This window comes from Gorilla gorilla, chromosome 1, assembly GCF_029281585.2.
Source record: "Gorilla gorilla gorilla isolate KB3781 chromosome 1, NHGRI_mGorGor1-v2.1_pri, whole genome shotgun sequence".
In the NCBI taxonomy this organism is placed as follows: Eukaryota; Metazoa; Chordata; class Mammalia; order Primates; family Hominidae; genus Gorilla; species Gorilla gorilla.
Window position 1 is genome coordinate 223,510,366 of NC_073224.2, and position 12,709 is coordinate 223,523,074.

At 49.4% G+C, this 12,709-nt stretch overlaps 2 protein-coding genes and 1 non-coding gene across 7 annotated transcripts in view; 2 read left to right on the forward strand and 1 right to left on the reverse strand.

The window, feature by feature from the left end:
- LOC115930164 (neuroblastoma breakpoint family member 9) overlaps positions 1 to 12,709 on the forward strand; it is a 469,129-nt gene that overhangs the window by 353,623 nt on the left and 102,797 nt on the right. The gene's annotated exons all lie outside the window — the stretch shown is intronic.
- On the reverse strand, positions 2,740 to 3,510 carry LOC129533340 (FAM231A/C-like protein). The gene has a single exon (XM_063702402.1). It carries the CDS (start codon positions 3,508 to 3,510, stop codon positions 3,001 to 3,003), a length of 510 nt encoding a protein of 169 aa, XP_063558472.1. The 3' UTR covers positions 2,740 to 3,000.
- Positions 7,220 to 7,291, forward strand: TRNAE-UUC (transfer RNA glutamic acid (anticodon UUC)). The gene has a single exon. It is a non-coding gene; the product is annotated as a tRNA-Glu (tRNA).

Here is a 12,709-nt window from a genome sequence, read left to right on the forward strand (position 1 = left end):
CTGCATAAATGTCTTCTGAGAAGTTTCTGTTCATAACCTTCGCCCACTTGTTGATGGGGTTGTTTGTTGTTTTCTTGTAAATTTGTTTGAGTTCTTTGTAGATTCTGATGAATCTACAGATGAGTAGATTGCAAAAATTTTCTCCCATTCTGTAGGTTGCCTGTTCACTCTAATGACAGTTTCTTTTGCTGTGCAGAAGCCCTTAAGTTTAATTAGATCCCATTTGTCAATTTTGGCTTTTGTTGCCGTTGCTTTTGGTGTTTTACACATGAATTACTTGCCCATGCTTATGTCCTGAATGGTATTGCCTAGGTTTTCTTCTAGGCTTTTTATGGTTTTAGGTCTGACATTTAAGTCTTTAATCCCTCTTGAATTAATTTTTATATAAGGTGTAAGGAAAGGATCCAGTTTCAGCTTTCAACATATGGCTAGCCAGTTTTCCCAGCACCATTTATTAAATAGGGAATCTTTTCCCCATTTCTTGTTTTTGTCGGCTTTGTCAAAGATCAGATAGTTGTAGTTGTGTGGCATTATTTCTGAGGGCTCTGTTCTCCTCCATTGGTCTATATCTCTGTTTTGGTACCAGTACCATGCTGTTTTGGTTACTGTAGCCTTGTAGTATCATTTGAAGTCAGGTAGCGTGATGCCTCCAGCTTTGTTGTTTTGGCTTAGGATTGACATGGCGATGCGGGCTCTTTTTTGGTTCCATATGAACTTTAAAGTAGCTTTTTCCAATTCTGTGAAGAAAGTCATTTGTAGCTTGATGGGGATGGCAAGGAATCTATAAATTACCTTGGGCAGTATGACCATTTTCACGATAGTGATTCTTCCTACCCATGAGCGTGGAATGTTCTTCCATTTGTTTGTATCCTCTTTTATTTTGTTGAGCAGTGTTTTGTAGTTCTCCTTGAAGAGGTCCTTCACATCCCTTGTAAGTTGGATTCCTAGGTATTTTATTCTCTTTGAAGCAATTGTGAATGGGAGTTCACTCATGATTTGGCTCTCTGTTTGTCTGTTATTGGTGTATAAGAATGCTTGTGATTTTGCACAAGAATTTTGTATCCTGAGGAGTCATTTTTAAAATAAATATATTGCAAATGACTTTTCCCAGTCAGTGAAAAGTCTGACTGAAAGCTGTCAACTGAAAAATCACACAATTTATAAATTTAGAAGGGAGATTTTATTCTTTATAAAGGGTTACAGCCTGCAAGGTGGCCATTCCGACAGACAGGGAGGCATACCCTCCTGCTGAAACCTGAAAAGTACGTTTCCAGGGAGGGGAGGGGGGAACAGGGATTTATGTTGATGTGGTGGGCCACATATACATATTCAACAGGGAATAGGAGGAGCTCTGAATATTCATGAATGGATCCTGCTGCATGCATGCTGAGTAAACATGCCTGTTACATGCAACCCATGTTCACTTTGGGGTGGAGACAACATTTAAATACATTATAATTAGGCCCTATGCTTCAACAGGGGAAGCAGGGACACAAAGGCAGTCAAGTGCACAGCCTCTGTAAACTGTCTAGAACCAGTCCACAGCCAGTGCTCTCTTATCAAGGGAAAGTTACTGAAATCAGTCTCTTGTCCAATCAAAGCTGTAGTTATGGCTTGTGTAGGGAGGACTCAGTCAGTTTATGGTAATTGGTGAGCTGCAAGTGCTTCAGCATTGCTTGTCTCAAGGCCAGTGCTTGTTTAGCTAGAGAAAAAAAGGAAGAAGAAAAAAACCTGTGGCAATTAGAACATAGTTTACTCTTTAAGTTGAGGGGCGCATGACTCCACCTTGCCTGGCGTGGCCTTAGGTCTCGTTTATAATACCGTATCTTCCCACTGCAAGGATTCTGTTCTGTCAGTCTTAGGATCTCTATTTTAACAACAATGCTGGTCAGTTGTGTCTAAACCACAAAGGGAGAGAGTGTAAGGAGAGGTGTGTGAGATTCCAAATACTGAGCAGGAACTCAGTATTTAAGACTTCTCTGGGGTCTCCTTGGCCAAGAAGCACTCTGTCCAGTTGGTTGGGTGGCTTTGGATTTTAATTTTAGTTCTCAAAGCATTTCATTTGATGAAATTTTGCCATACTTTTTCTTTATTTTTAAAGCCTGTTATGTTCTATAAGAAATCTTTCTACTCAGGATAGTGAATGTATTCTCTTAATTTTATCTCTCTATGAGTTCCAGCGTTTTAGTTTTACTTTTTAAATTGATGACATCTAAAATTCTACTCCTAACCAAAACATTCCTGGGGGTGACCAAGGACAACTCCAAAAATCTTCCATAAATGGAAGTAAGACTTACTCCTTAAAGAACTTACTGGGATCCGGGCCTGCAGGGCACAGTGGCTTTAGTGCACCTCTGCTCTTAAGACTATTCAGAAATTGTCTTTGTGAACCCATCAGGCTGTTTCAAAATCAGCAATTTAGGGTTTGCTTGCAACATGCAGTTATGCAGCAGCTGTTTTGTGGATCTGTTGAGTGCCTGCATGCATAGTTCCCCGGGAATTTTCTAAATTTGAATTCTCATGGTATTTCAAGAGGCTCAGTTGTCTCTTTCTTTTCTTTTCTTTTCTTTTCTTTTTTTTTTTTTTTTTTGAGTCAGAGTCTTGCTCTGTCACCCAGGCTGGAGTGCAGTGGCTGGAGTGCAGTGGCGCGATCTCAGATCACTGCAAGCTCCGCCTCCTGGGTTCACGCCATTCTCCTGCCTCTGCCTCCCCAGTGGCTGGGACTACAGGCACCCGCCATCACGCCCGGCTAATTTTTTGTATTTTTAGTAGAGACGGGGTTTTACCGTGGTCTTCATCTGACCTCGTGATCTGCCCGCCTCGGTCTCCCAAAGTGTTGGCATTACAGGCGTGAGCCACCGCGCCCGGCCAGTTGTCTCTTTCTTTTGCCTACTGCCACACACGTACCACCAAATCCTGCACTCCAAGCTGCTTCTACACCTTGGACTCCCAACCTCCAGTTAGACAATCCACATCTTCCCACACCTGCCTCAGGCTCCATCAGGCTACTGTGCCTACTGCAGCAACCAGGCCAGGGGGAACCTGGATTCCTATTACACTTCTGAGGAAGGTGGTCAGGGAGTGTGGAGGATGTGGGTGGGAGGGGGTGAGGTTGAGGGCAGGAGTACACTGTGGTCTTCTGTCTTCTACCTCATTGGCCCAGGGGCTGCTCTTCCTCCGGTTGTCTGCTTTCAGCCCTGCCTGGGAAATCAGGCCGGTGCCCTGATCTTCCTGACTCTCATTTTGTGAGGAACCTGAACGGATGAGCCATCGCTCTTGTCCCACACGTTCTGCCCAAAAGGTGTCCTCCTCTCTGCTTGCTCGGGGGCCTGCCCTCTGAGCTCTGGCACTCAGGCTGGGATGCCGCTCAGTACAGAGGCTCTGCAGCCCTGCAGGGGTCTGACTGTTCCACACCAGCAGGATAAAGGCCACAGGGCATGCTGTGGTGGAAAAGCATTCAGAGGTGTGGGCTGAAGGCCTCTCTTTCCACAGTCCCTTTGAAGACACCATGGAAGTAGGCACCCCCTTGACGGACAAGGTGGCCCAAGGCCTGGCTTCACATGCAGGCTCTTGGGTCCCAGCGGGTCCTCTCTGTGCCTGGTATAGCCAACTGCTTCACGCATCTTACCCGGTTTCCTCTCCTCCACAACCCAAGCTCCTCCTCGACCCCCTTGCTCAGCTGTCCTCAGGACAGCAAGATCCCCAGCCCTTGGAAAAGCCCATCTCTAGTGCTTGGGGAGGGAGTTGGGTTCAGGTGGTCTAACCACAGAAGAACAGAGAACCTGAGGCAGGAGGAAATCCCTTCCCTTGCTGGGTCTCTTGGCACAGCCCATCCAGGGGTCTGGGTCAGGGTCCAGGTATACTCTACCCTCCTTGAGGACCTGGGTTTTCAGGCCCCCGAGGTTGGTCAATGTGGAGTCTTTCCCACTGTTCATCTGGGAACTGAAGGAATATCCCATGGGGCCTTCTCTTACTCATTAGAGACACCCAGAAAATACTCCATCCAGCAGAAACTGGGTGCAGTGTATCAGACTGCTATAGTTATAATTGCAGCGTGTGGAGGTCAGATACGTTTTGTGACTATTTTCTCTCTGTCTGTGTCTTGCTTGCCTTTTCGCTTTCTTAGTGGTATCTTTTGATGAGAAGGTGTGGCTAATGTTGATGAAGTCTCATTTATCATGTCTTTCTTATATATGTATTTTTTCTGTGTCCTGCTTGTTGGTAGGCTAATCTTTGCCTGCCAACAAGTCAGAGAGTATCCTTGAAATGCTTTATATATTTAACTTTTCAATTTTGGTGTGTAATGCACCTGAAATTATTTTTGTGTGTAGTGTGAGGGAGAATAACATTGTTGGTCTCCCCCACCTCGATATAGAAGTTCATTAATTGAAATGATTTATTTTCTTTTATTGAACTGCTTTTATTGAAAACCCATTTGTTGACCGTATAGCTGTGGATCAATTTCAGGTCTTTTAACTCAGGCTGTTTATCTGTTTGTCACTCCTGATGCCTTGTCTCTAATAGCTTATAGTAAGCCTTAAATTCAGATAGTACAAGTCCTTGTACTTTCTCAGACATTGCAATAAATTTTGAAATAGCTAATAACTCATGAAACCATCACACACATCAGGATATGCTGTCACTTCATACCTTTCTGATATGGTTTGGCCGTGCCCTCACCCAAATCTCAACTTGAATTGTATCTCCCAGAATTCCCATGTGTTGTGGGAGGGACTTAGGAGCAGGTAATTGAATCATGGGGGCGGGTCTTTCCTGTGCTATTCTCCTGATAGCGAGTAAGTCTCACTATCTGATGGGTTTCTCAGGGGTTTCTGCTTTGGCTTCTTCCTCATTTTCTCTTGCTGCTGCCTTGTGAGAAGTGCCTTTTGCCTCCCGCCATGATTCTGAGGCCTCCCCAGTCATATGGAAATGTAAGTCCAATTAAACCTCTTTTTGGTCCTGGACTCTGTGATGTATTTGTCAGCAGCATGAAAACGGACTAATACACTCTCATTTCTGAGTGGGACACATGCAGTCACTCACATATGCTGGTTGCTGACTTGTGATGGAAGATTCTCTATTGTACCCTCTGGGGACAATACATCTCCAGTTGCCTGTGGGGAGGATGAACATGCAAAAAATCCACAACACTCAGCACAGTGTCTAGATTTAGTCCCATTAGTCTGAATGGGACTAATGCCCGTATAAAAGGGACCCTGGGGAGCTCTCTCGCCCTCTTTCTGCCCCCTGAGGATACAATGAGAAGGTGGCAGTCTACAACCAGACCAAAGGTCCTCACCATAACCCTACCATGTCGGCACCTTGATCTCGGACTTCCAACCTCCAGAACTGTGAGAAATCAATTTCTGTTGTGAATCAGCGACCCAGTTTATGGCACATTGTTATAGAAGCCCAAACTAAGACAGAGATGAAGTCCCATGGAGGGTCTCTAATTTGCTAAGCTGGTCATCAGGCGGCATATTGCCAGTCAGAAACAGGAAGAGCTGACATTTTGTGTATATGAAAGAAGATAGTGGACAGGCCCATTGTGTCGGCTTTGTCCGCCTTGGCAACCCGGAGACGAAAGCTCGATTCACCATCGCCAGCCACGGGAGGACTGGGAGGACCTCCAGAGGAAGTTTGGTCGACTTCATGGTAACTTTAGATCCAGAAACCTCCCAGGATTTTTCTTGTCTTCCCTTTGATCTCTCTTCCACCTCCCCAACAGGACAGGACTCGCCGCCTTTCTTTCCCGGCAGAAAGGGGTCCGTTGGGGACAAGACCAAAGTGAGCAGCTGGTTTCCCCTACGTGTCCTTCCGGGCCTGGGCGTCTCGGGAACTCAGGCTGACCCGATGCCTAACTCCTGGTGAGTGGGACCAGCAGGAGCCTGGAAGAGCGCACGCACCGAGGTGGAAGTTGGGCGCCGGGGGTCGAGAACCGCGGTCAAACCCTCGTCTTCCAGGGGCACCGTGCACCTGCCCCCGGGGATGCCGAAGGAAGTGGCCCATAAAGCTTCTCTGCAACCGAAAGAGGCCTGAAGCTCCAGGAGGGCCAAGAGGAGCCTCGTTGAGCGAACCCAGCCCTCTGCCTGGCTGACCCTGGTCAACAGGCTCGGAAGAGGCCGATTTGGAGGACAGAACGGAAGAAAAGACCTAAAGGTTTCGAATCTCATGACTTAGAGATGTTAAAAACCTCCAATCGTAAGGTCCGACTGTGCGGGGGAGCGAGGGGGTCTCAAGCTGGATCGACCCCTGAGCCTTCATCTGGAGAGTCCTCCGCACAAGCTCAGAGCAGGACAACGCGCATCAGTGGTTCTCAAGAGGGGGCAACTTCGCCCTTACACGCCTCTCCCATCCCCGCTGGGACACTAGGTCACGAATGGGGAAGCGGGGAGGGAGAATGTTAACCCCCTGGCATGTATCGAGTCAGCGGAGGCGACGGCTGCTGCTAAACACCTTACTATCCACGGGAGGGCCCCTCCCCTACCCCGAAGTAGCCATTCCGCAGAAGTGGAGAGACTCGCGTGTAGCTCAATGCCCACGCACTTAGCCGATGGGAAATTACGAATTGATGACCAGTTGGCTCTTGGATCTGAGGAAAAAACTCCAGCGTCAGAGGGAACTCTCGAAGTATTGCCCGGAGCAAATGGAAGGGTGGCGTTGCCATCGCCTAAGATGGGAAAATGGCAGGTGTCACAGGTTGCAGGGGAAGGTCGGAGACCAGTTGAGGGCCCCGGAGCCTTCCTGGAAAGAGTTCCCCATCCAGCCCGTCTCGGTTTCCGCATCCGTCGGATTCCTTATGATGTTGAGGGTGCTGGCGTCTGGGTCCTTTATGATACAGAGGGTGCCCCCGTCTCACCCCGGGCGCCTCCGCGCTCCCGCCTCCTCCTGGCAACCTGGAGCGCGGCTCCGGACCTGGCGACCCACGACCGGCTGGTCACTTGCTGCCACCTCGCAAAGGCGCATCTCTAGTCCAGTGGTGAGCTGCGGCCGGGTCGCTGCAACTCGCTCCAGGACTCGGGACTCGTGGCCTTGGTGTCCCTCGCGGAGCCCTCAGTGTGTCGCCTGCAGGCTCTTTTTTTGAGGAAAGCAGGGAAGGAATGGCCTTGTGAGAGACTCCAGGAGCAAAGAGCGACCCTCACAAGGCCCAAGTCCTCCCAGAGCTCAGGGAAGCTGTCGCTTCTGACGGAAGAAAGGAGAGAAAGCTCCCTCCTGTGTGTCCCTGGTGGTCTAGTGGCTAGGATTCGGCGCTTTCACCGCCGCGGCCCGGGTTCGATTCCCGGTCAGGGAATTGTTTTACACTGGCCGCTCTCCCGCAGGAATCTTCCTTCACTACGCTATCAGCCGGCCTGCTCCAAGGGCAAGAGGCAGAAGAGTCTCCGCAGCGAGGGGCTAAGCAGGGCGAAGGAGGGCAAGTGCTGATGGACCACCTCTCACGACACACCGCTCCTATTTCTCTCCGTGTCCGCCATCCGCGGAAGCAGCTTTAGAGAGCGACTGAGCGTCTCGCTCAGGTGTACACAGCCGGGCAGAGATGCCAGCCCCCATGGAGCTGCACCCAATAAGCCCACACTCTTTCCCGTCGCCACCCCGGAGGCGCCTATCGCGCTGAGCTGCGAATAACTAAGAGAGAGGCCAAGCCAAGTCGTGGCGTTTGTGGCAGCCCCGGACACGGACACCAGCCAGTCAGTGGAGCCTCCTCACCTCCGTTGCCAGCGAACGCGCTCGTTAGGCCTTGGGAAGAGGCGACCGGAGGCGATGCCCGCGAATTTGTTAGGGGGGTAAGCGGCGGGTGAGGTCCTCGAGGGCTGTCGCGTTTGCTGATTGAGCGGTAGAGGGAGGCGATGTTCGCTGACCCAACAAGGACAGCAGGTGGAGTAGGCACAGATGGAAAACTGCTGCCGCTGCCCTAAGCAGAAGGCAGGTGGAAAAATCAGCACTAGGACGTCGAAGCGATGGTCCCACAGTCAAATCCCACGATGTCTACACTCTACCAAGCACTTGCGCACGCTCCCCCTTTTCCATTCAGTACTCCCAAGAGGGGTTCGGAAGAACCCCGAGTCCACTGTAAGCTCAGGGGAGAGCGGGAGCCAGGGAGGTGAAGGGCGCAGACTCCGCAGAGGCGGCGGGCAGAACCCCGGGGGGTGACAGGGCGCGGTGGCTGCGGGCGGGAGCCGCTGCTGAGAGGCGGCCTGGGTTGTCCTGTGGGGTGACTGTCGGTGGAATCTTTGGTGGAGAGTGGTTTGGAAGACTGCCGAGGGGCGGCAGTGGGGAGGGTGGTGACCCTGAGCGACCGGCCAGGGCGAGGAGGCTGTGCTGTCCCTGTAGGCCATGTGCTCATTTCCACTTACCTGGCAGGGGAGACACCGTGGTCACGAAGGCGGTTCTCCCAGAACGAAGCTTCTTCATCGCACTCTAGAGTTGCTGATCCCTGTGATTTCCTCCATGTGGGAAACGGTGTTTGTGCTAGAAGAGGCTGCGCTCTTTACCTGACATAACGGGGTTCAAGACTGACATCGCCTCACGCCCACCCGAAAACGTTTACATGGCTTGTCTCTTTTTTTTTCTGTCCTAAAGTCGCCTCATCTTCACATCCCCTCATTTTTCCTTCCACACTCGAGAGTGTCTCTCTCTCTCATTAAAAGCGCCACCAAATATTTGAAATATCTCAACCAGAAAGACTGCAATAAATACATTATTTCATTCGTGGAAGGTACAGACCAGCTAGGTTGAGAGTTGCTTGATATTTTCTGCTAAACGGTGAGGCATAGAGCACTTGGAAGGTTTCTCTTTGGGCCGTTGTTTGTGTACTCTTGGGTTTCCCTCTTTTCCCCAGACAGTATGGCGCTGTGGGGCCGGCGGTAAACCCTGCTTTCCGGCTTTCTGGCTGCAGATAAAGGCCGCAGCTGCTGCAGGAATCAAAAGCAAACCAAAAGACACGTGGGTTCGCCCCAGTGGGTCCAAGATAGAGTCTGACTGTACCAGGATTCGGATTAGAACAGAGGTTGCTGCAGGCACAACGCAGACTACTAACCACTAGAGAATCCCAAGGCGCCCCACACTTACTGCGCGTCGTTTTGCTTCCCCATCCCTCTATTACTTATTTATATATTTTTTTGAGAGACAGAATTTCGCTTTGTCGCCCAGGCTGGAGGGCAGTGTCACGATCTCGGCTCACTGCTACCTCCGCCTCTTAGGTTCAAGCGATTCTCCTGCCTCAGCCTCCTAAGTAGCTGAGACTACAAGCGTGCGCCACCACGCCCAGCTAATTTTTGTATTTGTAGTAGAGACGGGCTTTCACCATGTTGGCACGGCTGGTCTCGAACTCCTGACTTCAAGTGAGTGATCCACCCACCTCGGCCTCCCAAAGTGCTGGGATTACAGGCGAGAGCCAACGCACCTGGTCCCCCGATTTTTTTTAGTGTAAAAACTTTATGCGATTTTTACTTCTTGATTCTTGGGCAGCTACAGGTTCTTGTGATTTTCTCTCACATCTTCTCCCCATTTCCCCCTCTCCATTCTGATACATGTCCCATCTTCTCTGCATCCAGCCGGTGCCCTCTCCACGGGCATCCTGGGCTGTCCCATTGTCTAGTCCTGGTCTCCCCTGCTTCTCCCTCCTCCTTTTCACGTTTTCCCTTTTGACTCCCCTGCCTCTTTCCCGCTCCCGCCCCACCGAACCCATCTACCGAAGCCGAGTTGAGTGAAGGGAGAGCAAGCGGAGCAGATGACTGCCTGAAGGCGGCACAACAAAACAGAAAGAGCTACCGTGAGAGCCGTCGGGGAGTTCAGCTTCCCTTGGGCCCCACTTGGCTCAGGCTGGGGTCGCAGATCCAGGCATTTCCAGAGGCACTGGCTTCTGAAGCAGGCGAGGGTGAACGCAGGGTGAAGGCCATTCGGCCGCACTTCTGGCTTCAGAGCCACGCAATGCACGCGTTTCTAAAGTGCAGCAAGACGATTAGTCGACTCAGCCTCTCCAGTTTTCCGAAGCTTTGTAGTCTCCACAGTTGTCCCGCAGAAAGCGAATGGCAACCCCTAGGATTTTGTGATTGCTTAATGTATATAGAGATGAAAGTAAGCAATCGAGGTTGTCTCTGTGGCGCAGTCGGTTAGCGTGTTCGGCTGTTAACTGGAAGGTTGGTGGTTCAGGACCACCCAGTGACGTGATTTTAAATGTTGGTGGTTGTGGCCGGGTGCAGTGCCTCACGCCTATTAATCCCAACACTTTCATAGGCCGACGTAGGGGAAGTCTGCACTGAGCTCAGAAATTCAAGACCAGTGAGAATCCCATCTCATTAAAAAAAAAAAAATTGCAGCTGTATCTATCTCCTCAGACCTATCACTGTATTTAAAAGTGAAAGACTGTTTCCTTGTGTCTTGTGCATCCCATGAGGACAGACAGCAGAAGGTCCCCCTCCAAGCCTCCTAGGAAATAAGATCTCTGCAGCACAAACTTGCTTGTATGTATGGGAAACAAAGTATTTGAAGAAACAAACTTCAAAAATTCTGCCTTGCTTTCCACAAAAATTAACCCATCACAGTCTGCCTTCAAGTGGCATCATACCATTTCACCTGACTCCTCTCCCTGCCTTTATGCTATTGCCATGCATTTTACTTTACACCTGTTATAAACCTTACAATCCATCTCTATTACTTTTGTTTCAAGAGTCAGATGTGTTTTGTTTGTGTGTTTTTGTTTTTTTGTTGTTGGTGGTGGTGTTTTTAAGAGGAGTCTTACTCTATCGCACAGGCTGGAGTGCAGTGGCACAGTCTTGGCTCACTGCAACCTCTGCTTTCCGGGTTCAAGTCATTCTTCTGACTCAGACTCCTGAGTAGCAGAGATTACAGGCTTGGTCCACCATATCTGACTAATTTTTGAATTTTTCGTAGAGAGGAAGGTTCACCATATTGGCCAGGCTGGTCTCGAACTCCTGACCTCAAGTGATCCACCTTCCTCGGCCTCCCACAATGCTGGGATTCCAGGTGTGAGCCATCGTGCCCGGCTAAACAGTCAGATGTTAAAATTATATATTTGCCTTTGTAGATGTCATTTCTAGTGTCTTTTTTTTTTCATCCAGATTTTCATCCATTGTCAGTTTCCTTCTGCCTGGAGGACTCCTTTAACTTGTCTATTAGGTGTCTTAAACTTGCACTATCATTCTCTGATGCTCTGTTCACTAAAAAAAAAAAAAAAAAAAAAAAAATTGTTGGCCGGGTGTGGTGGCTCACGCCTGTAATCCCAGCACTTTGGGAGGCCGAGGTGGGTAGATCAGGAGGTCAGGAGATCGAGACCATCCTGGCTAACACGGTGAAACCCTGTCTCTACTAAAAATACAAAAAAACTAGCTGGATGTGGTGGCAGGCGCCTGTAGTCCCAGCTACTCAAGAGGCTGAGGCAGGAGAATGGTGTGAACCCAGGAGGCAGAGCTTAGACCCTGTCAAAAGGCATTCTTAGCCTTAAAAGAAAAGCCAGGGACATCCCTTGCCTCAGGACTCTCGAACTTACAAAAACCTTTCACCCTCTATGTGGATGAATAACAAGGGACAGCTTCGAATGTTCTAACTCAAAGGCTGAGGAATTGCTTTGGACCAGTGGCTTATTTCTCTAAACAGCTAGACCAGGTGGCAGCTAGGTGACTAAGAAGCTTGAGATCTGTGGCTACCATCACTCTATGGTTAGAAGAAACCACTAAGTTTACCTTGGGACAACAATTAGATGCCATACCACCCCACCCCCACCCCCTGCCACCCCATGAAGTACAGTACAGAGGGTCGTAGAGGCAAAAGTACACCAATGGCTAACAGGGGGCCAGTTACTTAAATATCAGACCCTTCTGCTTGACACCCCAGATGTTACCCTGAATGTATCCTGGTTGTTAAACCCTGCTACTCTGTTGCTGCACCTCACGTCTCAAAAAACAGATCCCAAACTCATTGACTCCTGTGTGGAAACCACGGAAGAGCTCTACTCTAGAAGGCCCAAACTTGAAGACAAGCTCTTGTCTAACCCAAATGTTGAGTGGTTTAGAGATGGAAATAGCTATATTCATGAGGGAGTAAGAAAGGAAAATTAGCCAACAAGAAGTCATTGAGGCCAAGGGTTTACCTTCTCAGACTTCTGTTCAAAAAGCAGAATTAGCTGCTCTAATTAGGGCCTTCCAACCATGAAAAGACTTAAGCTGGACACGGTGGCTCACGCCTGTAATCCCAGCACTTTGGGAGGCCAAGGTGGTTGGGTCACCTGAGGTTGGGAGTTCGAGACCGGCCTAGCCAACATGGCGAAACCCCGTCTCTACTAAAAATACAAAAATTAGCCGGGTGTGGTGGGGGGCGCCTGTAATCCCAGCTACTTGGGAGGCTGGGGCATGAGAATCCCTGAGTTTGCAGTGAGCTGAGATTGCAGTGAGCTGAGATCATGCCATTACACTCCAGCCTGGGTGACACAGCAACACTCCGTTTCAAAAAAAGAAGAGAAAAACCAAAACCTCAAGAGTCAATGTGTTGACTGACTCTAAATGTGGGTTCCTGGTGCTCCATGCTCATGCAGCCATAGGGAAGGAAAGGGGACTATCAAGAACCAAGGGATCCCCCATACAACTTTACTCAGATCTTGGAACTTTTAGATGCTGTCCAACTCCCAAAGAAATAACAATTACTCACTGCAGGGGACACCAGAAGGGAGACACTTTTATTATTAGAGGAAATTCCC

What these genes read in the sequence shown, in the direction of transcription:
- LOC129533340 (XM_063702402.1), bottom strand. Translation starts at nt 3,510, where the DNA reads ATGGTGTCTTCAAAGGGACTGTGGAAAGAGAGGCCTTCAGCCCACACC.